Source organism: Populus nigra, chromosome 1, assembly GCF_951802175.1.
Source record: "Populus nigra chromosome 1, ddPopNigr1.1, whole genome shotgun sequence".
In the NCBI taxonomy this organism is placed as follows: Eukaryota; Viridiplantae; Streptophyta; class Magnoliopsida; order Malpighiales; family Salicaceae; genus Populus; species Populus nigra.
This window is the reverse complement of record NC_084852.1, coordinates 35,561,160-35,588,504: the sequence shown is the minus strand read 5'-3', so window position 1 is coordinate 35,588,504 and position 27,345 is coordinate 35,561,160. Positions and strand designations below refer to the sequence as shown.

Sequence of the window (27,345 nt, the reverse complement as noted above, 5' to 3'; positions counted from 1 at the left end):
CAAACAGGAGAAGAACGTCACCTGTAATGCAATTTTGAACTGATAATCTCCCATATCAAGGTTTACAGTTAGACAAGCAAGGTACTGTGTAATTATGCATGCTATCTACAAGTTAAATGGAATATTTTAGTCATATGCACAAGGAAACAGAAAAATATTGGAGAAATGTAAACCAAGTCCACAGAACATTAATTCAAGTTGTCCGTGAAATAATAAAATGTAAATCGTGTTTTACAGCTACAAGAACACCAAAGAATGACTATAATGAAACATCAATTTTCTTTGTTCTTTGGGAGACATCATTGTTATTATTTGTTGCAAGTAATTCTAATTAATCCAGGGAAAAGCTGGTTGTAAACAGGAAAGATCTTTGACCACAGCTCTGCTAGAACATTTCAGGCCAGCAAACCTGATAATAATACCCAAAGGGTGGCAGAACAGCTCTTGAACCTTCAGGAAATATAGAATCCTTCAGGAATTTTGCTTTGCTAGAAGAGTGGACATGCTGGACCTTGATGGGTGTCTACCCAAAATTGATTCCTTGTGCCAGTGGTAGCTCATTACCGTAATTGATTGTACTGTCAAATAATTAATAAAAAGGATCAGTGGCAATTTTATTGGAAGTTCTATTTATTTGCATTTTTTTTCTCTATCGAAAAAAAAGAAGGTTATATCTAATTTCCCAACGTGAAAAGGGCAAGAGTTCAATTCAAGCATCAAACAGAGAAATCCAAGAACTGTCAATGATTCTTAGATTTACCAAGTTGAGCGTCGCATATATTGCTTCCAAGAATCACTCCCTGCTTCACGGCCACCCCCTGTAGCCTTTTCGCCACCAAAAGCACCACCAATTTCGGCACCATTGGTTGGTATATTTACATTCACAATTCCACAATCACTTCCTAGTGGCCTGCATTAGGTAATCAAGTGAGGAATTTCTTTAGCTAAGCAACAAAAGAGGAATACTTATAAAACACACAAATCATTTCAAGGAACTCGGCTGTGTACAGGAATTAAAGAAATATCAACCAAAATGTCACTTCTTGTAAATATTTTCATGAAGATCATTAAGGTGAGTGAGAATCAAGAACAGCCTTCAGAAATTGCATGGGAGTGAAAAACTCCAAATTCAGGAGCAAAATATTTTTATTTAGATAAAAAATGGAACCTACAACCACATAATTCACATCCAAGGATTTTTTAGCATGTAGAGAGCATAGAATAACATAATTCACTCTACAGACATGACTATGGAAAAACTCACCCAATCCACTTGAAGATAATTTCAGGTTTGCGGGTGAAGATAGAACTACTTAATCCTTGGGGAACTGAATTGTTTATTTCAATTGCTTCTTGTAAAGTCTGCAGAGAGGGTTCAGCTTTCAGAATTTAGATTAAGTGAAACCCAACAAATGAAACACCAAATGCAAATTAATTATTCAGCAATCTCTACATGTATAAAATAACTGTAGGAAAAATAATAGAGATTAGTTATCAAAAGGGGAAAAAAAAGGGAAAGAAAGAAAGAAAGAAACTTTAGTCTTACAGTATATCTCACGAAAGAAAGAAAATCAGTTAAAAAAAAACTCACCAAAGGAAAGAGCTGGATGAAGAATGTACCTGAAATTTCATAACATAAAGAACAGGAGCAAATAATTCTTCTTTAACAACGTCAGCATTTGGAGAAATCTCAACTATTGTGGGCTGCACAAAATTCCCCTCGGATTCTATCACCGAACCACCTATTAAGATCTTACCTCCCTGCAAAATGAAAGTCAGTGATTTTTTTTGTTTTATTTTTTTGTATTTCCAGTCATTTTTCACCTAGAGAACTAGGAACATAAAGGACAAATGAAAGCTTATATTTAAAGTATTGGAATAGCTGGATAACCACAGTAGATAGGTGAAAAACAGAACATGCCTGGGACTTAATTATCTCTATTCCCCTTTCAAAGTTCTTCCTTGATTCAGAAGTATGCAATGGTCCAAGCAAGTTGCCCTTTTCCAATGGATTCCCTATTTTAACTTGCTTGTATACATCAAGTAGTTGATCAAGTACTCTCTGATATATGCTTTCATGTAGAAGCTTCAGCACAAGCAAGAAAAATATTAAGATTGATTTTGACTACCATTGACATGCATGAATGTCATGGAAAAGTCAGATTTTAGAGTACCAGCCTGCGGCATGTTGTGCAGCGCTGACCAGCTGTCCCAACAGCAGCAAACAGAACAGAATGAACAGCTAGCTGGATGTCAGCATCATCCATGATTATTATAGCATTATTACCACTTAACTCAAGCAAGCATTTACCAAATCTCTGATTAACTGTCTGTTGCAACATTAGGCCCACCTGTACAACATGTAGAATTTGCGTGTAAGAAATATGTACCAATTATAATTATCAAAATTTCCCCTTTTATAAGAGTAAATTTGTATGTACATGTTCTAAACTGTGACAAAATTCAAACATCTGGGCACAAATTAGAGAGAATATCCAGGAAACATTATCCAAGTAATAGTCATTGAAATTGCAATAAATCACATTACAAAACCACAAATTCAGTAATTTATTCTGCACAGGCAGAAAGAATATGAATCCAAATTCAGTGTTGAATACATGCAGCAGATGATTATAGCAATACTATAGGAATAAGACTAATATATTAGGAAACCTTAGAATATAATGAATGAAGAGAATGACCTATAGATCAAATAGGATAAATAATTTGACCAAGAACAGAAGTGTTTCTCGTACAGTAAAGATCATGAACGATAAACATTTTCTAACGAGAACAATTTAAACACCTTTGAACTGCCAGTGAAAGAAACCAGAGAAATGCGCGTATCTTTTGCAATTGCTTGGCCAATATCAGCACCACCACAAAGGGATGTAAAAATTGCAGGAGGTAAGTTATTCTTCTCTAACACCCCAGCTACCAGCCTTGTCATTGCAATGGTAATCAAAGGAGTTGTTGGTGCACCTTTCCTATAATTAAGAAGGAACAACTCAAAGTCAGGCACAAACAAAACTTTTGTAAGTTGTATTTGCAACAAAGGAAAGCAAAGTAGATGTAGGCGTTTATTCATATAATTTTATGCTGATAATCACAATAAGCAGCTATGAAATGAGGTCAAAGTGGGAACTAGTATGCCAATAAGGGAGCATAAAAAGCTTAGCGGACTAATGTCTCTTCTAAGGCAAAAGATGCCGATTAGACATTGAACCCACATAATCTATCTGATTATGGAGAAAAGGTGGATTATCCAAATTTCAATTATTGGTTAATTTGAAAGGATAGGCCTGTTAAATATGACACCATCCAGAAACCACAGCAAGGACAGGTTTTATGCTGCCTATTTTTAATCATTTGCATGCTAAGCAAGTCAACGTAAATATTCCCTAAAACAGTTCATAGATCTTTCTAGAATACAACCCAAGGAAAGAAATGGACAATGGGCTTGTGGTCCACCAATAAGATACTGAAACCCGAACCTTTCAGGATGGCATAATCACATAATGGAGAAAAAAGAAAAGAAAAACACTGAAAGTATTTGATTGAATAAGGACAAATTGACATGTAATTATGAGCTTCAAAAGCTGAAATTAGACATTTAATGAAAAGAAACTAGACTGCAGTGCGCACATTCAACCAGTAATGAAATGCACATTATGTCTATCTAAGAATGAAATAAAGCATGATGTCCCAGCCAAGACAGGTACAGTGACTTACCAGACAACACAATTGCCACATACTAGTGCAATGCAAGCATTCCATCCTGCAGAACAGCAGCACACATAAAAATCCATGTCATAACTGGAAGAAAGCCATTTGATGACTTCATTAAAACAAATTTGGTGAAAATATTTTGATGTTAGAGAGGAACAATATCAGTAAAAAGTTTGAATACCATTCAAGTTACACTACTTTATCAGTCAGGGTGCATCCAAAAGGACGCACTTCACCATCAAGAAAAGTACTACTGGCAGAAGAAATAACTATAATTGTGAAGACAAACACAGTGTTTTGGATACAGCAACCTCCCATGACACAGACATGGGATATATCTCCTATACTTGTTTATTGCAAAATGTAAATGTGTGTGTGTTTCTGGATTATTTCTAAGGCTAATATTTTTTAAAACAGGATATAACACTCACCAAGAACAGCACATGGAAAGTTGAAAGCTGTAATCACACCAACAATTCCAAGAGGATTCCACATCTATGCACAGAACAAATGTTGAAAATGTCAACAGTATTAAAGAACTAATGCAGTGATTTGAATTCAAAAGTAGAGGTGATCAACACACCTCCAGCATTGCATGATTTGGACCTGTTAACAGATGAAAATGAGTTATTCATTGACTAACATTTAGAAAACTGGGGAAGAAACCCAATTTCAAGAGTTGATTTTTTTAAACAAAATGACAGCTGTAGATAAATGCCTAAATTCCAGCATTATCCACAACATACTGCACCCAGTTGAACTATGGCACTTAAACATGTACTTGAAAACTATTTTCAAAAGGCAATGAAAGAAAAAAAAACTGCCACAAATTATACATAAAATGGTGAGAACTAATCAAGGAGCCTACGTTCAGAAGGTATTACTGATCCGTTCAGCTGTCGACTTAAGCCCACACAAAAATCACACATATCAATTATTTCCTGCAAAATATAGGTGCTTATGATGTTAGAAGAGCTCATTGAAGAACAAGATATATCACGAATAATAAATCACAAAGGTTTTACAGAAAGTGAAATGAAAATCCTATAAACAATTTCATATGAAATAGCAAATTAAAGCTAGGCAACATACTTGAACTTCCCCTATTCCTTCAGGAAGAATTTTTCCCATCTCAAGTGACACAAGACGACCAAGCTCCTGAAGTTTAGTTCTCAAAGCATCCCCAATCTGTCTGACAATCTCACCTCTCTTTGGAGAAGGAACCTGCAAAATAAGATGCAAGGCAATTGGGAGGTCTCAACAGTTGATCACAAACAGAATATATGCATAGGATAGAATAGTGCTTGTAAGCATATTAGAAGTTCACGTGCTAGAGAATTCTATAATGCATCAAACTCATGCATTTGTCCCCCAAAAAAATTTTAATAGGTTCTACAGCAAGGAAAAAAGACTTGCCTGCATCCATATCTTAGCAGCTTCACTGCAAGCTCGCATGCCTTCCTCATAATCTTCAACAGAACCCTCCACAACTTCAGCTATAGCCTAGATCAATACAAAAAAGAAAATGATTAAAGTCGATGAATGTTGTGAGGCAAGGAGTTAGTAAATTCCACGGCGCCTCAAATGGCCTCGTTTGTGATTCATAGCAACTTAGCACTGGAGCATAAAAGCTGTTTATACAAGCAAATACACAGAAGAATACAATAGATACACACACAGATACACATATATTATACAGAAACACATGTTATACATACGTAAAAGAATCAGTAGCAACCTGATTGTTTGCAGGATTCACACTGGTGACCACGGGGCCATTTGCTTTCCACGTGCCATCTACATAACACCCCAAATTGCGAGAGCTCAGCCCGATCTCACTCAAAAACTCATACTCTTTCCTAGCAAAACTCATCTCTGCATAAACAAATTAACAAAATAATTTATTATTTCACACATTAAAACTGAAATTCAAAATTATAACACCCCATGATTTTAGAATTGAAACGTATAATTACAATCGATCCTTTTCTTTTTTAGAATTGAAACACGTATGCAGGCGCTTCATTAATTATTACGGTTCAGAAGTGAGATTAAAAATTTCATGCCTTTAGATTTCTAAACTTTCTCAGTAACCAAACACCGAGCTGGAAAAAAAATCAGGGTTCCAAAAACGAGAAAATTATAAGCTTTGAGCAATAATTTCTTAGAAACCAAAAATATAATAGAAAATAAGAGCACATGTAGAAATAACAAGAAGTTCACATATTTTCATTCACTGTGAAATCAAAGTCTCTAAGAAGAATACAACCATGCCTAAAACACAAAAAAGGGAGAAGGGAAACAAAAATACTAATACAAATTAAAGAGAACCCAGTTTTTATTTCTATTCAATCTTCACTTGCGATCCTCTCATTTTATTGGCTTCCCGAACCAAAAAAAAAAACCCAGTAGGGGTGATGCATGTGTGTGTGAGAATGAAGGATCAAAACAAAAAAAAATACAAACTTTGATTTGTCGTCGTCGTTGTTTTCTGGAATGAGAAGAGAAACTCTGCAAAGTAAGGAGACTAGAAGAGAGAGCGTAACGTGCTAACGGGGTATGAAATGAGTTGATAGTTTTGATTGATTGGGTATTGAACGGAGACAGACGGAAGAGGAGCGTGGAGAGAGTGTCCGTGCCTCCATATATATATATATATATATATATATATATATATATATTACTTCAATAAAAAAACAAAAAAGGGAGAGAGAGAGACGTGAGGGTTTAGTGTGTTTGGATGAGGTTGATGATTTGTCCATTTATGATTATTGAAGGAAACAAACGATTATGGCATCCCGTCATCTGATGTGCCTCCTCCCTATCCCCTCTAATACACACACACATCAGATTTTGAAGAAGGGAAATCGGCGAGGTAATGTTGCTCGCTCGGCCAGCTGTGAGTGTGACTATCAATTTCTTTCTGTGGGGGATGATTTTTGGTGCTTAGCAGGATGCTCAAATCTAATTCCATTCTTTTCTTATGATCACTCTTCGTTAAATTTATGTTTCAATTTTTTTTTATTGATATAAATATTCGGATGAATTTGCGCGTATCCCAACTAATTTTATAAGTTTTGAAGTTAACGATTGTGTAAATATCTAGTGATCTTGAAATTTATCAGATTTAAACTGATAATCTTTAAGGTATAAATTTAAAATCTGATCAATTAAGTTCTATCTCTAATAATTCCATTAAATTTATACTTTGATTTGTCTCTTTTAAGCATAGCAACATTAGCATGAGCGGCCTATTGTTATGTTTTTGTTTTGTTCATATGTGATATATTTAAAAAAATTAAAATATTTATAAATTATTTAATGAAAGATAAAATAATATATATATATATATATATATATATATATATATATATTTCAAGTGTATGTATGTATTCGGATCCGTTTGAGAATATATATATTTGTTATTCTTAAGATAAGATAATTATCCAAAAAAATGTTTGATGGTAACAAGCACAGGTGAGTGATTTTAAAAAGGATAACTAGATGCTTGATATTTCAATTTTATGATCCTTAATTAAATTGATACGGGACCGTTTTTTATAAGATACAAATTTAATCGTCTACCATTATAAAAGACCACACATCCTCTAGTTTTAATTTAATTAAATCAACGGATTAGCCATGTAGAATGTTGACTAAAATAATACATTTTTTACTCAAGAATTTTTATCATCTGATTTCTTAGAAATGTTTTTTTTAATAACTATAAAATGAAATAAAAATAGATGTTAAAAGTATACAGCACATCGAAGCGTAAAAAATGATTATTTGGATAAAAAATTAAAGCAGTTAAATAAGTAATTATAAAAATTTAGATGGTTCAAATTCAGTATAAAAAAATTGTTTTTTTAGTTAAAGCTCTCTTTTCATTGTTGATTTATTCTCTTTTTATTTTGATAAAAGCATGTATTATTTATTAAAAAAAACATAGTTTTTCAAACAAAACAATTTTCAAAAAAAAATAATTAAAGTTTGTTTATTTTTATGTGACTATATGAAAAGATAAAAGAATAGTTAAACTGAGAAATTATATAAATAATTTATAAGAAAATTATTCTCATATTTGTTAGTAATATTTTTAAAAAGAAACTTGCACATTATTTTCACATATAATTATTAATATTAGTATAAAAACCTCTAAACTAATTTGAAAACATTTATAATAAAGATGATTTAACATATATTATTTTAAGAATTTTATTTAAAAAGGAATTTCATTGTAAAATTAAAAAAAAAACAATTAAATACAAATACACATAGAGCCTAAAAAGAAATCAAACGCTGAACATTTAACCTATTAAAAAAGTCTAGGTCCTAGATCTGTTCTATAGAGGTCACCAGTTTGAGTCCCACAAATCTTAAAACCACTGAAAACTTACATGATTGTTAATTTTAAAATTCATGAAATTAATCGAGATACGCACAAATTAACCCGAATATCTACATTAATAAAAAAAAAATCTAGACACATCTAGACATGGAAGGTCATGCCCATGCACCTTTTATATATATATATATATAAAGGTTAACAACGTGTATTAGCAACCTGAGCTGTTATTTTTAAACAAATAAGACGACACGTTATCCATTTAAATAGACAACATGTCGCTCTTTGTGATACATTTCAGTTATCTTCAATGTTTGAAAATTAGAATTTAAGCAATTTGAGTCTTAAAAACCTAAATTTCAACGGTTTTCATCTAAAAACATTGTAGAAGTAAAAAATAACTTATTTTCAATCCAAAAATATCTTTTAATTGGTTAAAAAAAAGTCAAAAGTCAAATCAAGAGAGTTTTGCATAAAACCATTCTACCCTTTTCAGTATAATTAAAATGAAAAACTATCTTCATTAAACTTCTTTCTTCAAAATGAACATATTAACATTAAAATTAATTTTTTTTATCAAAATATAATTATCCAAAACCTTTTTCAACAAGTTTCTCTCTCATATCTCAATATTTAAAGACTAGAATATAATAAAATAAAGTTTGTGATTCAAACATAAATATAAAAAATTATAGGGATCGAATATGTAAAAGACCATATTGTACAAATTGTAAAACTGAAGGACCACGAACCTAGAGCATTGCAGTTTTAATTTGCTTAGTTTTGACTTTTTGTAATTGTAATGTAATTGCAATGTAATTATCCTGTCCTTTTGGGCAAAGTTTGATATATTTGTTTTTTATTTTTTTTATTTTTAAAAAAATTAATTTTTTTTTTACTTTCTAATAGTTTTTAATTATTGTGATACGATATTATTAAAAAAAATTAAAAAATATATTATTTTAATATATTTTTAAATAAAAAAATATTTTAAATAACAATAATCTCAAATGTTACTAATTAGGCGAACTCCAAATTATTGTTGTCGAAAAATCAAAACAAAGTCCAAATTATTGTTCTTGGAAAATCAAAACAAAGGTAAACTAAAACGTGTGAAATATCCTCGTTTAGGTCTGTCTGAAACAAACAGACGACGAAAGATCAACCAAAAAAACCCAAACCCAAAATTTCTTATCATTTCGCTCCCTCTCCCTGCTTCCTTCAGCAACGCTACCATTCTTTAATCCTAATCTTTTGTTTTTTTGAACAACTTTTCCCACACCTTTTCAAATTCATTGGTAAGTCTTCAAAATTTCCCTTTAATTTCTATACAGGCTCTCTTTCTAGGCAAAGTTCTTAACTTTGCTTGAGAACTAGGGTTTCGTTTCCCAAAACATGACAATAAAACCCTAGGTCTGGATTCTCCATCTGGGTTTTTATTCTTTTGTTTATTTCATTGTTTTTTAGGATTAAAATGATAGGTTTTAATAGCTTTTATAGTTCAAAAAACCCCAAATTGAAAGGGGTTTTCAATGGATTCTGTACCGTGATCCTATTGTTTTTGTTTTACAACCGGGTAGATATACTTACAAATCCTTATATTGGTCAAAATTCTATTCAAAGAGGTGATTTTGGTGATGGGTCGAGGGGTAATGCGATAATTCATAGACAAATCATTGAGATCAATGCTAATTCATCGAGTTTGGTTAATGTGACTGGTGATCAAAATGATTTGAGCTTAAAGAACCCGGCTTTATGTAATGGCTTGATTGATCATAATGGTTATGCTAATGAGTGCGAGTACTTGAAAGCTAACCCGGTGTGTTCATCGGGTGGGTTCTTTGATTACATCAAGTTTTTGTATTGTGATTGTGGTGATTTTAGAGTGTTGGGTTATGTGGTGTTGGGTATTTGGCTTGCTGCTTTGTTTTATTTGTTGGGGAATACAGCTGCTGATTACTTTTGTTGTTCATTGGAAAAGTTATCGAATCTTTTGAAGTTGCCTCCTACTGTTGCTGGTGTAGCACTCCTTCCACTTGGGAATGGAGCTCCAGATGTGTTTGCAAGTATTGCTGCCTTCGTTGGAAAGGATGCAGGTGATGTGGGTCTTAATAGCGTGTTGGGTGGTGCAGTGTTTGTTACTTGCATTGTTGCTGGGGCTGTATCATTATGTGTTGCGGATAGGGAAGTTAAGATTGACAGGAGATGCTTCATTAGAGATATCTGTTTCTTCCTTTTTACACTCATGGCATTGTTGATAATTTTGATGGTTGGTGAGGTGAGTGTCGGGGCAGCAATTGGTTTTGTCTTGATTTATGTGGTTTATGCATTTTCCGTGGTTGCTAATGAGATGTTGAGGAAACATGCAGGGAGGTTGAAATTGGATGCTGTTACACCATTGATTCCCGTGCGAGGAAGTATATTTTCCCAAACAAGCAGTGAAGAGGATGCAAACATTTATAGTTCTCTGCTTGACCTTGAGACTGACAGTGATGTGCCCCATCTACCTTCTTCCCTGCCATCGTGGATGTGGGCTTCAAATGTGGCCATATATTCCAATCATTCGTCAAAAATCAGTTTGCTGGATCAAGAAAGGCCTCCATGGGGCTGGACTGATGAGGGCAGGGGAATCAGTAGCTCTTCATTCTCATGTTCAAGTTTGTTGTCACTGATGGAGTTGCCATTGACAGTTCCCAGACGGTTAACAATCCCATTAGTTGATGATGAAACATGGTCAAAGCCATATGCTGTAGCCAGTGCTGCCTTGGCTCCTCTTTTACTGGCATTTTTGTGGAATAGCCAAGATGATGTGGGTCCTCAAAGCAGAATTCTAGTTTATTTTATAGGCACTGTGGTTGGTTGCACGCTTGGTGTTCTTGCATATCAGCATGCAAACTCCAATCATCCACCTCAGAGGTTCTTGCTTGCCTGGGTTCTTGGGGGATTTTTTATGAGCATCGTGTGGTTCTACATAATAGCTAATGAGCTTGTTGCTTTGTTAGTTGCATTTGGGATAGTCCTCGGAATTAATCCATCAATCCTCGGATTAACTGTGTTAGCATGGGGCAACTCGATGGGTGATTTAGTGTCAAATGTTGCATTGGCGATGAATGGTGGTGACAGTGCACAGATTGCAATGTCCGGATGCTATGCAGGTCCTATGTTCAATACTCTTGTTGGCTTAGGTATCTCAATGCTGCTTGGAGCCTGGTCACAGAGCACTGGTATATACATTGTTCCTCAAGACAGTAGCTTGTTTTACACAATGGGATTTCTCATATCTGGATTACTATGGGCACTTGTTGTTTTACCTAGGAACGACATGCGTCCTAGCAAGATGTTAGGGGTGGGCCTTATAACCCTCTATGTAATTTTTCTCTCAGCAAGGGTGACCGCTGCCATGGTATACGCAGCTAGTTGACCAGCTGCTATCTTTCAGAAATGCTAGAGTCAGACTTTTATTGTCATGACATTCTACTTGTAAAATGCAATTTGACAACTCTATCATAGCGCCTGTATATTCTAGTAACACTTGCTGTCAAATTTTGAATGACCTCCCTTTCAGGGGGCTCAAACTTTCACATGGTAAAAGAACTATTGTCATGCCAAGAGGTTACCTTCATGTGGTGTTTATGCTCAAGTGCTTTCACTGCTGTATTGGTCAAGTAATTTTTTTTTTCTAGGTGTTGTTTCCTGTTCTAGGCTTCTGGGCGAGAATGAGCAAATGTAGAGAAGTAAATCGCAATGCCAGGAGCCAGGATTGATGTATGATATTTTCTTATGAATCACAGGACTGTTATCATAGACAGTTCAATGATGTCTTCTCTTATGTAGAGTTCCAAGAGTATTTTGGCTTTGAATCGCTTCTGATGCTTAGCATATTTTGCCTTCCTTCTCGACAAATGACGCAGCTTCCGAGGATGAAATGATTTTATTGCGCATGGGGCATAGGTTCGTTTGAAGATATGATGGTCTTGGATGAGATAAAAGATACGGGATTGGTTGGGGCTGCATGGGCAAAGATTCTAGTTGCTGCCTAGTGAGTTTGGATAAGAATAGGTGACTCTTTGCGCTACGATCAAAATATTTTTAAATGTAAAAAAAAAAAATGGTTTTTTTAAAACATTAAAACTAGAGGTTAATATATGATTTTAAAAAAAAATTAATATGGATTTAAGAGTTGTCTATAGTTTAGTTTTTATAGTTTCTTGGAACTATTTAATTATTAGTTGTATTATAAAAATTAATTAAATGATACTTTAATCGGTTTTTTACTTGTACATTTCACGTGGTGATTACTATATTCTAACATTATTTTTGAAAAAATAATTATATTTTAACAATTTAAATATATCTTTAATTATTAATTTGGTTGCACATATATATTAGGTTGTGTATTTTGTTATAGAATTTTTTTTTAGAAAAACAAAAAATATTTCTTAATTAGCAATTAAAATATCTAATGAAATAATTTATTTTTTTTTAATAAACTTCTTCATCCTTATATATTCAAATTTTCATTCTTTTTTTAATGAAAATGCCTTTCGAATAACCAAAAGTAAATTTTTTTTTAAAGAAATAAAATATAAAATTAAAAACTTGAAAACCATATAAAAAATTAAAAAAAAATCAATATAAAAAAAAAACAGACACGAGCATGCGAGCCTAACCTGATTGGCCTAGTGTATCTGACCATTAAAAAAAAGCCTAGGGGTACACATTGGGGTCATTTCAATTTTATTTTTATTTTTCTAAAGAAATAGATGACATGTCATTTTTCTTAAAGAAAAAAACAAAGGATGCATCACTTACTGAAGCTAAGATTGTGACCACCGGTGGTAGTTGAAAAATCAAGAAAATGATTTTTTTGGGTTAATAATTCATTTTTTTAAGCTATTTTCACCTTTAAAACATCATAAAAGCCTCTCTAAACGACTTCAAAATACCTAAAAATAAAAATCAATAATAAAAAAAAACTTGACCTCTTTTTTCATGTATGTTGAGAAACAAAAATCACCATCATCAAATTCTTTTCGTTGAATAAAACTCATTAACAGTAATAACGACAAGTTTATGTTTTACTCACTCCTTTCTATTTTCAGTTAACTTTCTTTTTTCTCTATCTAACGCGTTGAGTGAAATGCAAGAAAATAAAATTTTAAACTAAAATTAAAATTATAAAAAATAAAGGGATTATAGAGAGGAAAAAAAGAGTGAGGACTAAAAATTTCAAGAATTTTAGATTGACCATGCATTCTCTCCATGTTATACACTTTTATCCCTTGTGTTTTAATAGTTTATCCTTAACAATTTATCATAAATTCGTCATTACTCTAGCCCCTAAAAAATTGCAATTAAAAAAGAAATTGAGGATTAAAAAATTAAAAAAAAAATAGAGGATGTTAAAAAAATTTACCGTAAAATGCCTATGCGTCTTAGCATGTTTAGTAATTTTGGCTAGTTGATTGGATTTTTTGTAGGATCCTTCCAAAGGATACATATTATATGGGAAGGCTCCTCTTCTTGTCCCCTTGATGGCTTCCACGTACTAATCAGGTCTATGTTCTTATGTGTTCATTTAATTAGTATACAAATTGTCTTCAAACTTTGATTCTTTGATCCTTTTCATGGTATCCAAACGGAAGGTAAACTTGTTAGTAAGGCTGATTAAAATTTAGCTATAATGTTGATATCCCCAAATATTGAATGGATCATCTTGATTGTTTTACTCATATCTAATATGATGTAACCAACATTCATTAACCAAAATACTAAAATAACTAGGTTTTTTTCTATTATTATTATTATTTACGGTGCTTAACTATTCATATTAACAATGAATTTTTTTTAAAATTTTATTCTCATACTTTTAATTATTTTTAATTTGATCCTTTTTGCACCCTAATTTCACCTGGAAGAGTTTCAAATTGTAGTAAAAAACAAAGTTAAAAAGGAGACTATCACAATTTAAAATATAGAGAAAATTCATGATCAATCCTGAATTATTGATGATTTTTGTTTTTATCTAAATGTTTTTTTTTTTCATTTTTCTAGTCTTGAAGTTTGAGAGAGAAGAAAAGATTTGTCAAAAAAAATAAAAGAGAGAAAGTTTTTGATTAATTACTTTCAGACCTCCAAAATAAAACATTTTTGTATCAAGGGTCCTTTTCTTTAGAGCAATTCAATGAATGTGCTTTTAGAGGCCTTCAACTTGCTAGAAAACATAAATAGGAGGTGAAAAAGATCTTTTTATCCAATTTGGTTATGTATTATTAGACTAATTTCTAGCTGTTAAAAGTTGATAAATTGTTTTATGAATATTACAAGGGTGTTTATTACATGTCTTTAGATGAAATATGTTGGAAATTTATTTTTTTGTTCCAAAAAACCTTAACCTAATTTTAAGTACTCTCTCCCGTGGCTATAAACTAGGTAAGTAAACAACGCATTATTAACATTAATTTTTTTAAAATAAAAAAGAGTGGATGAGAGAAGTTCTTTTAATCAAATAAAAAAAATAAAAAGAACCTCAACACACGGTCCTAGCTTTGAAAGCTTGGGTGCGTGGTTCTAGATTTGCAGGCCTACACACGAGGTTTTTTTTTTATTAATGGATCAGACATTGACCATTTAAACCCAACTTCTTGATTTTTTTTTTTAGTCAATTTTTTTTTCTTTTAAGGATTTGAAATTAAAAAATATTATATTTAAAAATTATGATTTTTAATATTAATATGATAGTTTCTTAATAACATTATCGACCATTTTTTTTGCTTTTCTAGTAATTGTTTTTATTGTTGACATAATTACATTGAAAACATACTCCAAACAAAAATTCGATGTATTATTCTTACAATTTTTTAATGCATCGACGAGATAATAATGAAAACATCCCTTTTTTTTTATGATTCTGCTTCAACAAATAAATAATACCCTAGCCTTTAATTTTCTTAATTTTACAGGGAACTGTTTTAATTAGTATTTATTTTTTTAATTATTTTTTAATTTAATAATCTTTCAAAGAGATTCTTTTAATTTATCTATAATTTTTCCTTTTATATTTTATATAAATAAATTATATTTTCATTATGTATTTATATATAAAAATAAAATTTTATTTGTTCTTGGTAAAAAAATTAGCCTCCAAGATAATATAAATAAAAACATCAAAATTGAAAGAAAGAAAAAAGCATTTTTGAATATTTTTAGTTAAAAAATCATGATAATTGAAAAAATATCCACAACATTAACACATTCTTTTATTATATTTGAAATTAACTTAAAATTCTATCAGTAGAGAGAGTAATAAAATTAGTATTTACTAATTGATATTCTAAACTTACCCCTTATTTACACAAAATCTTATACTCAAATACCACATAACATAAATGCTTTCCCCATTTTGTCCAAAAAGATATAACCTTTAAATATTATATTTGTTTATATGTTATTAAACTAGTAAAATATTTAAATCTTTTCAAGTTATGGTGGGTTTCCAACTCATCCATATTGAGTTGACAAGCTATAACTAGTGTTGAAAATTTTTTAATTTTTTTTTTAGAATTGTTTTTCAAGAAACAATAGTGGAATAGGCAATCTCTATCCAAATTCTATAAAATTTTTGTTTTGCATTGGGAAATTTTAATACATGTTATCATCTAAGGTTTGGATTTAAAAAAGAAGAAGTAGTAAAACAAATTATCTTTTTTTATGAAATATATTATTTTGGATACATAGATTGTTTGGCTTCCATTGTGCTATATTGTAATTATTGTTTTGTGCTTTGAGTGTTGTGTTGAAAGTAAAATCTTTCAATTGCTTCATAATGAAATGATGTGATGTATTGTTTGAAATGAAATTACTATTAATGACATAATAACTTCAAGACTTTCATTAAGAAACTAAATAAGTTAGATGAAAACTTAGAGATACTTTCAAAGTTAAAATCAAAAGTTAGGAGTGATTATTTTAGATTTGGTTTAGTTTTTATAAAAAATAAGTAACCAAACTGGTTTTTAAAAAATCAAAATTAGTTCAAATCAACCGGTTTCAGTTCGGTTCGGTTTTTTAGGACAAAAACCAGTTCCAATCGATTTTGCTTGTTTTTTCGATTTGACTCGGTTTTTCTGGTTTGGCTCAGTTTTTTCGGTCTGAGTTCGGTTTAATTTTTTCAGTTTCAGGCTTATAAAACCAAAACCGAACCGAACCGGTCTGTTTTTTTAAAATTTTATTCGGTTTTTTTTCACGGTTTGTTTTTTTTTCTGTTGTTTTTTTTCTAATTTTTTCAATTTAATTAGTTTTTTGATTTTTTTTCTCACTCCATTCAAAATATTAGAAATATAAGTAGGGAAAAAAAGAGTTGAAGTTTCAAATTCTTCTTCTATTATATTGATTTATGGCAGTATGTCCATGTACTATGATTTTGATTTAGTATGTTTCTAAACTATATTAGTGTAAACCTCAGTTAGTGTAGTCATGTGATTATTTGTAATTTTTTATTTTTAACATCAACATATTAAAATAATATAAAAATATATAAAAATAAATTTAAAGCAAATAAATAAATTTTAAATTTTTTAAAAAACACTGTTAAACCAGAAGAAGAAAACATAAATCCTATACATCTTTGTCATTACCATTACAAAAGAAAAATAATTTGTATTTGAATTTTGAACATAGCCGCGAATGCAATAATGATTCAGATAAAACATTTCTATAATAAAAATATCAACTAAACTTTGCCATTGGCTGGATGGAACACATGTGGTCCCAATTGAAGTCTCTTTGGCTCGCTATGCTCCTTTTCCCAATAAAGAGACCATAATCTCCAACCACCTCCGACGACGACGACGATTTCCCAGGGATCAGAAAAAACTTCATGGCCATTTCCCCCGTCTCCTTCCTTCACTTCCTCCTCCTCTTCCTCTTGAACCAACCATCATCATCATCATCATCGGACCATCCACAAACCTTCATCATCCACGTCTCGAAATCCCACAAGCCCTCCCTTTTCTCTTCTCACCATGATTGGTACACCTCTATCATTCAATCCCTCCCTCCTTCACCTCAACCTGCCAAGATCCTCTACAACTACAACCATGCCATCCACGGCTTCTCAGCCCACCTCACACCCACCCAACTGGCAAAGCTCCGCCTTGTGCCGGGCATTCTTTCAGTCATTCCTGATCAAATTCGCCAGCTTCACACCACGCACACCCCTTCTTTCTTAGGCCTATCAGAAAGTTCTCGCCTTTGGCAAAATTCTGGTTATGGTGATGGTGTGATTATTGGAGTTCTTGACACTGGAATATGGCCTGAACATAAGAGTTTATCGGATTCCGGTCTGTCTGATGTTCCTGCCAATTGGAAAGGGATCTGCGAGACAGGACCTGACTTTCCAGCCTCTTCTTGCAACAAGAAACTTATTGGCGCCAGAGCTTTTCATCAAGGCTATATAACTCAGAAAGGGAGCCCTATTGATGAATCAAAAGAATCTGCATCTCCAAGAGATACTGAAGGTCATGGCACCCACACAGCAACAACTGCAGCTGGATCTTTAGCTCATAACGCGAGCCTTTTCCAGTATGCAACAGGAGAAGCTCGTGGTATGGCCTCAAAAGCCAGAATTGCTGCTTACAAGATTTGTTGGAGTTCAGGTTGTTATGACTCTGATATTCTTGCTGCGATGGATCAGGCTATCTATGATGGAGTCCATGTGATTTCTTTATCTGTTGGTGCTACTGGTCATGCTCCTCAATATGATCATGATTCGATTGCGATTGGGGCTTTCGGTGCATCACAGCATGGAATTGTTGTGTCTTGCTCTGCTGGGAATGCAGGACCAGGTCCATACACTGCTGTTAATATTGCTCCATGGATTCTTACTGTTGGTGCTTCAACAATTGATAGAGAGTTTCCGGCCGATGTAGTCCTGGGCAATGGATGGGTTTTTAGTGGGGTCTCACTCTACTCTGGTGACCCACTTGTTGATTACAAGCTTCCTTTGGTGTATGCTGGTGACGTTGGGAGCAGGTATTGCTATATGGGGAGTGTAAGTCCATCAAAAGTTCAAGGGAAGATTGTGGTATGCGATCGCGGAGGGAATGCAAGAGTGGAGAAAGGAGCTGCAGTGAAGCTTGCTGGTGGGCTTGGAATGATCTTGGCAAACACAGCAGATAGTGGTGAGGAGCTGATTGCTGATTCTCATCTTCTGCCGGCTACTGAGGTTGGTGAAATTGCTGCCAATAAGATTAGACAATATATCAAATCGGACCAGTCTCCTACTGCAACAATTCTGTTCCGTGGAACAATAATTGGGACTTCACCTGCAGCTCCTAAGGTTGCTGCCTTTTCAAGTCGTGGTCCAAATTATTTGACACCGGAGATTCTGAAGCCAGATGTTATTGCTCCTGGTGTTAACATCTTGGCTGGTTGGACTGGATTCGTTGGACCAACAGATTTGGAACTTGATCCTAGAAGGGTCGAGTTCAACATAATATCAGGTACCTCAATGTCTTGTCCTCATGTTAGTGGAATTGCTGCTTTGCTTCGAAAAGCATACCCAGAATGGTCCCCAGCTGCTATAAAATCTGCTTTAGTGACCACTGCTTATAATTTAGACAATTCTGGCAAGAATATCAAGGATCTTGCTAGTGGTGAAGAATCAACACCCTTCATTCATGGAGCTGGACATGTTGATCCCAATAGTGCTCTTGATCCCGGACTGGTGTATGATATGGACACAAGTGACTATATTTCATTCCTTTGTGCAATCGGGTATGATTCTAATCGAATTGCCGTGTTCGTCAGAGAGCCTCCTAGTTCGGACATATGCAGTGGAAAAGTGGGCAGTCCAGGCAATCTCAACTATCCATCATTCTCTGTTGTTTTCCAGTCTACTAGTGATGTGGTTACTTACAAGAGAGTGGTGAAAAATGTTGGGAGTTCTCTTGATGCAGTTTATGAGGTTAAAGTGAATTCTCCGGCAAATGTTGACATCAAGGTATCACCAAGTAAGCTTGTGTTCAGTGCAGAGAATAAGACCTTGTCCTATGAGATTACCTTCTCCAGTGTTAGCTTGGATTGGCCTACCATTATCCCATCAACATTTGGATCAATCGAGTGGAGCGATGGAATTCATGGAGTAAGAGGTCCAATTGCTGTCAAGTGGCGTCAAGGATCATCCCGGGATTCCATTTAAGAACTGGACACGGGAGAAGTTATTTGGAATAGATTCAAACTTGGGGCATCGTCTGCCTCATGTACAAATTATGTGATCATGATTTAAGTTTTCATTTTACCAAGATTTCAATCTGGAGATTTTGTGGAATGTAACGTAACGATACTTTCCACAGTGAATTAGATCAAATAATGCTTAATTAATTCTGCAATTGTAATGATCAAGAGTTTTAACCCAGAAAAGAGAGTGAATGAGGAGCAACTTGTGCCTGTTTTAAGCTGTTGAAGATTGTCAACCATTCATACACGCAGGCATCTCCATCTCCATGATTTTGTGGGAAAATGCCTGCATCCAAAGTCACCAGGTGATGACAAACACACACGCAAACACATAGCCACTGGCTTGACTTTATTTATTTGTTTATTTTGATGGATGACAAGCTAAGATCTATAGCTTTGATACAGGCTGATCATTCAAATGCACCTCCATGGTCTGTCTACACCCTACGGGGAAAATTACGCACATCAAAATGCACAAGGAACCAGTCGAGCCTTTTTTTCTCAAAAATTGTTGAATGAGCAGCTAGCCAATTCAAGTGGGGATATAGAGCATTAGCAGTACCATACGATTTACGATATGGAAACGAGAAGGCTAGTGGATTTGACTCGACTCTTAGTGAATGAGAAAGTAATAATAAACGTAAACTAGAAGTGGATAGCATCAACGACGCTTTGGCCGAGTGGTTAAGGCGTGTGCCTGCTAAGTACATGGGGTTTCCCCGCGAGAGTTCGAATCTCTCAGGCGTCGTCTCATTTTTACCTTTTTTTTCCCCATGTCTAGCTGATACGTCTGCCTTAATACTGCATTTTATGAACACCTCATGTTTACTACAGTTGGAATTTGGTAATTGTTTATGAGCACCTCATCTTCACAACTCCGCTTGCACTCAGCAGGTAAAATACAAGCCATAGAAACCAGACTACTAATTTGTGACCATTTGATCTGCCTTAAATGCTTCTCTAGGTGATTCACATATTGATCACTTCGAACCTGCTTCGACGCCATAGAAACTAACAATTAACCAGGTCAATTGTTTGTTTTTTTGCTACTCGCAAGGCTATGAACAAGGAGCTGTCAGACAGGACCTCTATATAAAACCAGTCTGCAGTCAAAACAATTTGACTTTGGGTTTTGGCATTTGGAGAAAACAAATCTCCACTCCGAGACTGCACAACTACAAATCTGATCGTCACATGAATTTGAGCACACAAACAGTAGAGCAAACTGCACAACATCTCATAACATAAACTGGGTCTAACTGGAAAAACTTCAGAATACAAATATTAATACTGTTCCGATATGCTACTTATAATAATCTAACATAATGTCAAGTCATTAAAGACATCTCTGTCTACAGGTTCTTTTACTTCCAAGTGCTGGCCTCAAAGAAGCCCATCCAGCTGTTCTGCTCGCTCCATCAATTTTAGTGGCCATACTTCTGGAACTCCCACTCGCTATTATCTGCAAGCGTTAAATGGCCAAATAAGTGCTGCTGAGGAGTTTGATAGATGAAATTAAAAAAAAAAAATTATGCATTCACTACAGCATACCAAGAGGGCACACTTGGCGGGTTTTGAGCCATCGGCTGATACAGTGGAAGTGGAAGGCATGATTGCACACACCTGTGGTAGCACAAACCAAGTCTCTTAGCACGTCTAAGGAAATTGACAGCAAATAAAACACAAACCTACAGGACAAACTAAAGCAGTACATCCAAATTGATCACATAAGCAAGACTATTGAACCTTCACATCCACCAACAGAAACATGAATAAACCAATACAGATAGAAATTTGTTACGGTTAGCAATCAATACAAATAGCCCTAGATCAAGTGTCATGCTTGTATGCATGTAACAAATCTAGATGTGATAAGAAATTACCAAAGGAACCATGGTTTAAATTCAGCAAGATTAATGGGCAGAATCAATAGATCATATATATATATATAATAAAGAGAAAGAGGGGTTGGCTGGAGAACCAGCATCTAAACCTACCATTTCTAACCCATATCTTTGAGAGCTAAAATTAAACAAAATCAAGATCTCCCTTTTGACCCCCACCATTCTTGTGGATTTCCAAAAACTATACCATGAATTTTGCAAATTCATACATGCTATAATTGGTGTCAGCCACAAAAAAAGAAAGAAAGAAAAAGAAGCAGAATATAAGGCCAAGAGATTTCTCTTTTCTCCTAAAGTGCCATGTAAGAAATTGAAGGCAGTGACCTCAATCAGGTTAATATCAAATAGCAAGAGCATGCCAGACATGGCACACATTCCCACAAAAGGAATTGCTTATGAATGTACCAAAAACAAAATTCGGCCACAGGGGCATAATTGTTGTAATAGTTGGCATATCAGGTACTACTAATACTATATAATTACCTTATTTAACACCCCTAAAATATAAATGGTTATATTTTAGTTAGATATAAACCAAAATGGTTACAGTTTGAGGTGCTCAAATTAACAACCTATTCCCAAGAGCAGACTACCAATCAATGCATGCTATATCCAGGGAGAATCTAAAAATAATGAAAGGCCTAAGACAACTGCCGCAACCGGGATAATTAGCATAAGAGAATGTTCTAAGTCGGTAGCTTGATATTCAGGGTGAAAATATCTTGTAACTGAAGTCTAGTAGTTAAGAGAATGAATTCTCCAAACATCAAACTCACAAAAAGACCAACTCCTTGAAACAGACATAATGGTAGTCATCAACACCTATCGGCAGACATCCTTAGGTTTGGGACTTTCAGGTAACTATCCAAGCACACAACCATAGCAAACTCCTAGTAGGTATTGGACATATTCGCCCTTTGATTTCTAAATCTCTTCAAAGAAGATACAAAGAGAACCACATAAATAATTAAAACCATACCAAGCACGAAAAAGTCTGCCACACTAATCTAACAAACACTGTCACCAACAATTATAAAGCCCCCGTCACATTAAATCCGTGTTCGATGCAAATAATTAAGTCACAAAAAGGTACACCAAGCTCAGTACATGCAGCCATGAAACCAAGCTCAAAACAAAGAAGGAGAATACAAATTACCAATCCATGAGAAAACCCTAAATTCAAGAAAGAAGAACACATACCCCAGGCAACAGTGCACTCCTCGCTTGTAGCACTCGCTTGATTTGCTTGACACTCAATGCCTACACAAAAATACATACATAGATAAATAAATAAGTGGAAAAACGAAAACCCTGGAAATCTTGAAAGAGAGAAAGCAAGGGACATACAAAGATCCATGATATGATTCCTACAAATAGCGCAGTTATCCACAACAATATCTGCAAACCCATCAAATAATTAACACAAAAACATGAAGAAAATAATTAAAATAAAGAAAGGAGGTATAATCAAAGAGACAGACCCCAAGCCCAAAGAGCGACAGCATTCCACTTCTTGATTTCGAATCGCTTCGGTTTCCTTGAGCAAGACGAACTTGCCTCGCCTGCCGTAACCATCGTCACGTCCGTGTCCATCTGGGCTTGGGTTCTAGAGAGCAAGAGAGAGAGTTTTTGGTTTGTTCTTTTCTTTTCAAAAGAGAGAAATTGGGGAAGGAACGAAGAAAATCAAAAAGGAGCGTGAGAAGGTGGATTAATCATTGGGTTTTCTTTTCTTACTAGCGTGGTACTGATTATTTATCCAAGTTGGAGGTAGTTTTTCAAATTTATTTTTATTTAGTTTTTTTTACCGTCAAAATAATTATTTATGAACTGTCATATGATTTTACTAGAGAAATTGGAGGTAGTTTTTCAAATTTATTTTTATTTAGTTTTTTTACCGTCAAAATAAATATTTATAAAAAGACAGAGAAAAGTATATATTTTACTAGAAGAATTATTTTTCTTTTATTCATGCATTTTGTTTTTTCTTTTTACTAAAACATGAGTTTCTATTAATAGCATGTTTTTTAATAAAAAGCATAGGCAATTGAAATAAATTCTTGTAAGAATATTAATAATTTGAAATAAGTAAAAAATATATCTCTTTAATCCAGATTTTTTTTTATATTAGTGAATTTTTTTTGTTTTAAGGCAAATTTGTTTTTATTAGAAATGTTATTTTTTAAATAAAAAACTTATTATGATCTTAAATATAAGCTTTAATAAAAAAATAGTAAAGATCATTTCTCTAACATTTTGTATGAAATTAAGAGGGAAAATAATAAATATAAAATTATGTAAAATTTTCATTGAATATTTATAATCACATTTGAAAACAAAATCTATTAGATTCATATATAATAATTAACAAAATAATTGTTAATATAACAATAAAGAGCTTAATCCTATTTGAAATCCATGACATAATATAATATAATGATACTTAATTGAAAATTATTATTTTATTTATAGTGTATTGTAATAATAATTAAGAAAAAAAACAAAGGTAAATATAAAAAGAGACAAACCACTTCTACCTAGAAGGATGGGTAACACGTTTGACCCAATAGAATCAAGTTCTAGCACTAGGCTTACATGCTTGGTTTTTTTTTTTTTTAATATGGATATTTGGGTTAACTTGTGTGTATCTTGACTAATTTTACAAGTTCTAAAATTAATTACCATGTAAATCTTCAATGACCTTGAGGCTTGTAAAACTCGATCTAATAATTTTTAGGAAACAAACTTAGAACCTGACTAGTTAAGCTTCATCCTTTAAAATTAGTTTTTTTTCCTTTCCTATTTAGTGAATAAACAACACAACATTGATCCTATTTAAAAAAAAAAAATAGTTGACATTTCATTAAAGTTAAGATCCTGAATTAAAAGCATTCATAAATCAGAAAAAAAAACTAAAAATTAAACCGGATAAAAAAAAATTAAGTCTACATCTACTTTTCTAAGCAAGAAGAAATTTTCAAAACTCTTCGATGGTAACCCTCTCGAAAAAATAAACTAATCGATACAAAAATTGACTACAAGCAACTCCATTCTATACCATCAAATTCTTTTTTGTTGATTTTCCTTTTCCTCTCGGATGAAACGTTTTAAAAAATATAGTTTAGAATCTAAATTTAAAAGCTTAAAATTAAAGAGATAAAAAATGCATAAACAAAGATTTTTTTGGATAAAAATGAAGTTATTTTCTCGAACTATATCTATATCATCAAGTTCTTTTACAATTAATATAATTTATATTTAAGAGATACTATTTTCATACCTATTTCAAATTATTTAAGTTTTTTAGAACATTTTTTTTAGCTGTCGTTATCTTTATTAAAAAATTATGTTGTTAATAATTTTTGTTTTGTTTTATTCCAATAAAAAATACATAAAAAAGAGAATAATTTGTATAATAAAATATATTTTTTCATCTATAATTTAAATTGTTTTTCATGAGAAATATATATATATATATATATATATATATATATATATTTGTGTGTGTGTGTGTGTGTATTTGTATCATAAACAACAATAAATAATAAGCTAGTTAGAATAATATATTTCTCTACAGTTTTAAAAACTATAGAGAAATTGAATAATAATTTGAATATTATTTTAATTATAATGGATTTTAATAAAAAAAAAGTTAGAGGAAAACAAAAAATATTGAAAAAAAAAGACTTAAAGGTTATAAAAATAAACTAGGCGTGCTTAGCTAATAAAAAAGGACCACACGCATAGGCCTGTGAGGTTAGACGCAGAGCACCCACCTTATTGGTTTTTGAAAATAAAAATAAATGGATGACATGTCGTATGTAATGTATATTTTGAGTATCTCTAATAATTGAAAAGTTAGTTTAAAAGATTTTAGACTCTTAAAATCTATTAAATATTTTTTTTATTTAAAAATATCTAATAAACATTATAGACACTACATTAAACCCATCCTAATATAAAAAAAATCCTTAAACTTGTGGTAAAAAAACCCCTAAAATTAAATTGAATGAAAAATCTTCCTAAATTCTGATATATCTTTTCTAGAAAAATAAAAGTTATAGAAAACCTTAATGACATTATTATTGATATCAAAATTAGTTTTTTTTTATAGTCAGAAAATGGTAAATTGTTTTCTATCTCTCTTTTTTTTCCTAGCAATTTGCTATCTCTTTAAAACTCAGAAACTCAAAGTTAAACAAATAAAATTGAGTATCTATACATGCGTTATAGAAACTATAATGACCAAAAATTAATAAACTTGAATGAAGTTTTTCATGCAAAATCTAAAAGTGTCATATTTTTTTGAAATTTAGTTTGATTATTATTTTTTATATATATAGTTTTAAATTATAAATTAAAATACTATTTCAATACATTTATCTCTAATTCATTTTTTAAAATTTTCAAAATACTTTAAATTCAAAAACAAAATTGTAAAGAAAGAAAATCTCAACACATAAAATGTTTCATCAGAATGGCAGCCATAAAAAGGCAGTGCTAGATTTTACATCAGGGAACAAGCAAGATTGTAAAATCAGCTGTGGCTCCAACCTTCAGCGTTTGCAGGCACGCACTTGAAGAATGGCCAAAACAAACCAGATGATGACCATTTTCGAACATTTTGATTGCTTCTTGTGCCAACGAAAATGGACTTTGAGAATCATCCAAATCCAGGTCAGCTTCTCCTAATTTAACTCTCTTTCCCTTATGCTGCTTCAGCTGCTCCTGGGGACCTAGCTCGTTTCTTTGTTTAGTAAAACACCAGTTTCAACATCTGGGTCTCCTTCGCTCTTTAAAATTGTCTTCTAATGCATTCATGATTGGATACATCTTAAGTTTATACGGTAGATCTGTGGGTATTTAAGAGTATGGTAGTAAATATTTTTAAAGTATTTTTTTAAAAAGTTATTTTTGATATTAGAACATCAAAACAATCTAAAAAATATATATAAAAAAGTAATGTTTTATGAAACGTTATTTATACTAAAGAATCATTTCAACTTAAAAGTTTAAGTTGTTAAGTGAAGTTAGTAGATATGATTTATATTATTTTTTAACACATTCTTTCAAGTAAACGTTTTTTAGAATTAAAACTTGCATACTTTCATACTATATTGAACTCGTAAACTTTCATACTATATGAAACTTGCATACTTTCATACTTTCAAGTGAAAGTTTATACGGTAGATTTGTGAGATTTGAACTCGTAATCACTTAGTCATTAAGGCTCTGATATCATGCTAAAAAATAAGCTTAATCTAAAAATTTAAACGATTAAATAAATTTTTAAAATATAATTTATATTATTTTCTAACAATTTATATTATGTTAACATTATTTATTTTGTCCCCAAGGGGCGTAGCGTGGTGGTAAAGGGTTGAGATCTACACAGCAGGTCTCGAGTTCGAGTCAGGGCGTGCACCTCTTGTAAGAGCCTGGGACAACCGGGGTTTTACTCATTTACCTGGACCCACAAAATACGCTTTCTGAGAAGTAGAGTTTCCTCGAATTGGAAAAAAAAAAAAAAAGGGTTTAAATTGCTAAACTGCACCATAGAAAACCAAGTTCAAAGTTGGTTCGCGATTTGGTAGATGTTGGTAACTAACGAATGACAATGGACACTTGTATTTACCAACACTGAACGTATATTGGTCGAGCTACTGCCATGAAAGAATGAACATGAAAGTTTACAATCTCAAACATTTATTTAAACTCCAAGCCCATCAAAATCTCTGATTTCCAATGCAGTCTGTATTGAAGAAACTGTTAGATAAACTTTTCTTTATGTATTTTTATTTTATTTTACAGTGAATATATTATCAAACCAGATTGTACGTAAATCACTTTTTTTTTCCCAGATGATTTAAAAAATACGTACTTATTTAATCCTTAAATTATTCAGATCCAAGATTAGAAGGGTTTGTACACGAGCTTAAGGACAAGGAGGCAAAGCTTAAATAAAATTTTATACGATTGATGTCATCATGTGAATAATTGAATAAGCTTTCTCTTTTATCATCCAACCAATTCATATTAATAAAGTTTTAATTAAGTATTACCGATCAACCTAACCAACCCACCCAGAAAATTATATCACATGAAAATTACTGATCACCAAAGTTTTTG

At 32.6% G+C, this 27,345-nt stretch overlaps 4 protein-coding genes and 1 non-coding gene across 5 annotated transcripts; 3 read left to right on the top strand and 2 right to left on the bottom strand.

Annotated features, from left to right (window-relative positions):
* Positions 1 to 168: 168 nt before the first annotated feature.
* On the bottom strand, positions 169 to 6,380 carry LOC133677502 (aldehyde dehydrogenase family 7 member B4). The gene is made up of 15 exons (XM_062099588.1): positions 6,196 to 6,380; positions 5,468 to 5,604; positions 5,146 to 5,232; positions 4,822 to 4,953; positions 4,598 to 4,670; positions 4,313 to 4,335; positions 4,161 to 4,224; positions 3,733 to 3,778; positions 2,807 to 2,987; positions 2,175 to 2,351; positions 1,918 to 2,086; positions 1,621 to 1,757; positions 1,265 to 1,362; positions 761 to 910; positions 169 to 578 (listed from the first exon to the last, which is right to left on the bottom strand). The coding sequence occupies exons 2-15, from the start codon at positions 5,600 to 5,602 to the stop codon at positions 524 to 526; spliced, it is 1,527 nt and encodes a 508-aa protein (XP_061955572.1). The 5' UTR covers positions 5,603 to 5,604; positions 6,196 to 6,380; the 3' UTR covers positions 169 to 523.
* A 2,738-nt stretch (positions 6,381 to 9,118) lies between these two features.
* LOC133676628 (cation/calcium exchanger 4) lies at positions 9,119 to 11,699 on the top strand. The gene has a single exon (XM_062098341.1). The coding sequence runs from the start codon at positions 9,552 to 9,554 to the stop codon at positions 11,496 to 11,498; it is 1,947 nt and encodes a 648-aa protein (XP_061954325.1). The 5' UTR covers positions 9,119 to 9,551; the 3' UTR covers positions 11,499 to 11,699.
* A 5,119-nt stretch (positions 11,700 to 16,818) lies between these two features.
* LOC133672749 (subtilisin-like protease SBT1.4) lies at positions 16,819 to 19,467 on the top strand. The gene has a single exon (XM_062093269.1). The coding sequence runs from the start codon at positions 16,956 to 16,958 to the stop codon at positions 19,275 to 19,277; it is 2,322 nt and encodes a 773-aa protein (XP_061949253.1). The 5' UTR covers positions 16,819 to 16,955; the 3' UTR covers positions 19,278 to 19,467.
* A 514-nt stretch (positions 19,468 to 19,981) lies between these two features.
* Positions 19,982 to 20,063, top strand: TRNAS-GCU (transfer RNA serine (anticodon GCU)). Its single transcript has one exon. It is a non-coding gene; the product is annotated as a tRNA-Ser (tRNA).
* A 468-nt stretch (positions 20,064 to 20,531) lies between these two features.
* Positions 20,532 to 22,955, bottom strand: LOC133672759 (RING-box protein 1a-like). Its single transcript, XM_062093279.1, has 5 exons — positions 22,701 to 22,955; positions 22,567 to 22,617; positions 22,420 to 22,479; positions 20,867 to 20,938; positions 20,532 to 20,777 (listed from the first exon to the last, which is right to left on the bottom strand). Exons 1-5 carry the CDS (start codon positions 22,810 to 22,812, stop codon positions 20,740 to 20,742), a joined length of 333 nt encoding a protein of 110 aa, XP_061949263.1. The 5' UTR covers positions 22,813 to 22,955; the 3' UTR covers positions 20,532 to 20,739.
* Positions 22,956 to 27,345: the final 4,390 nt, after the last annotated feature.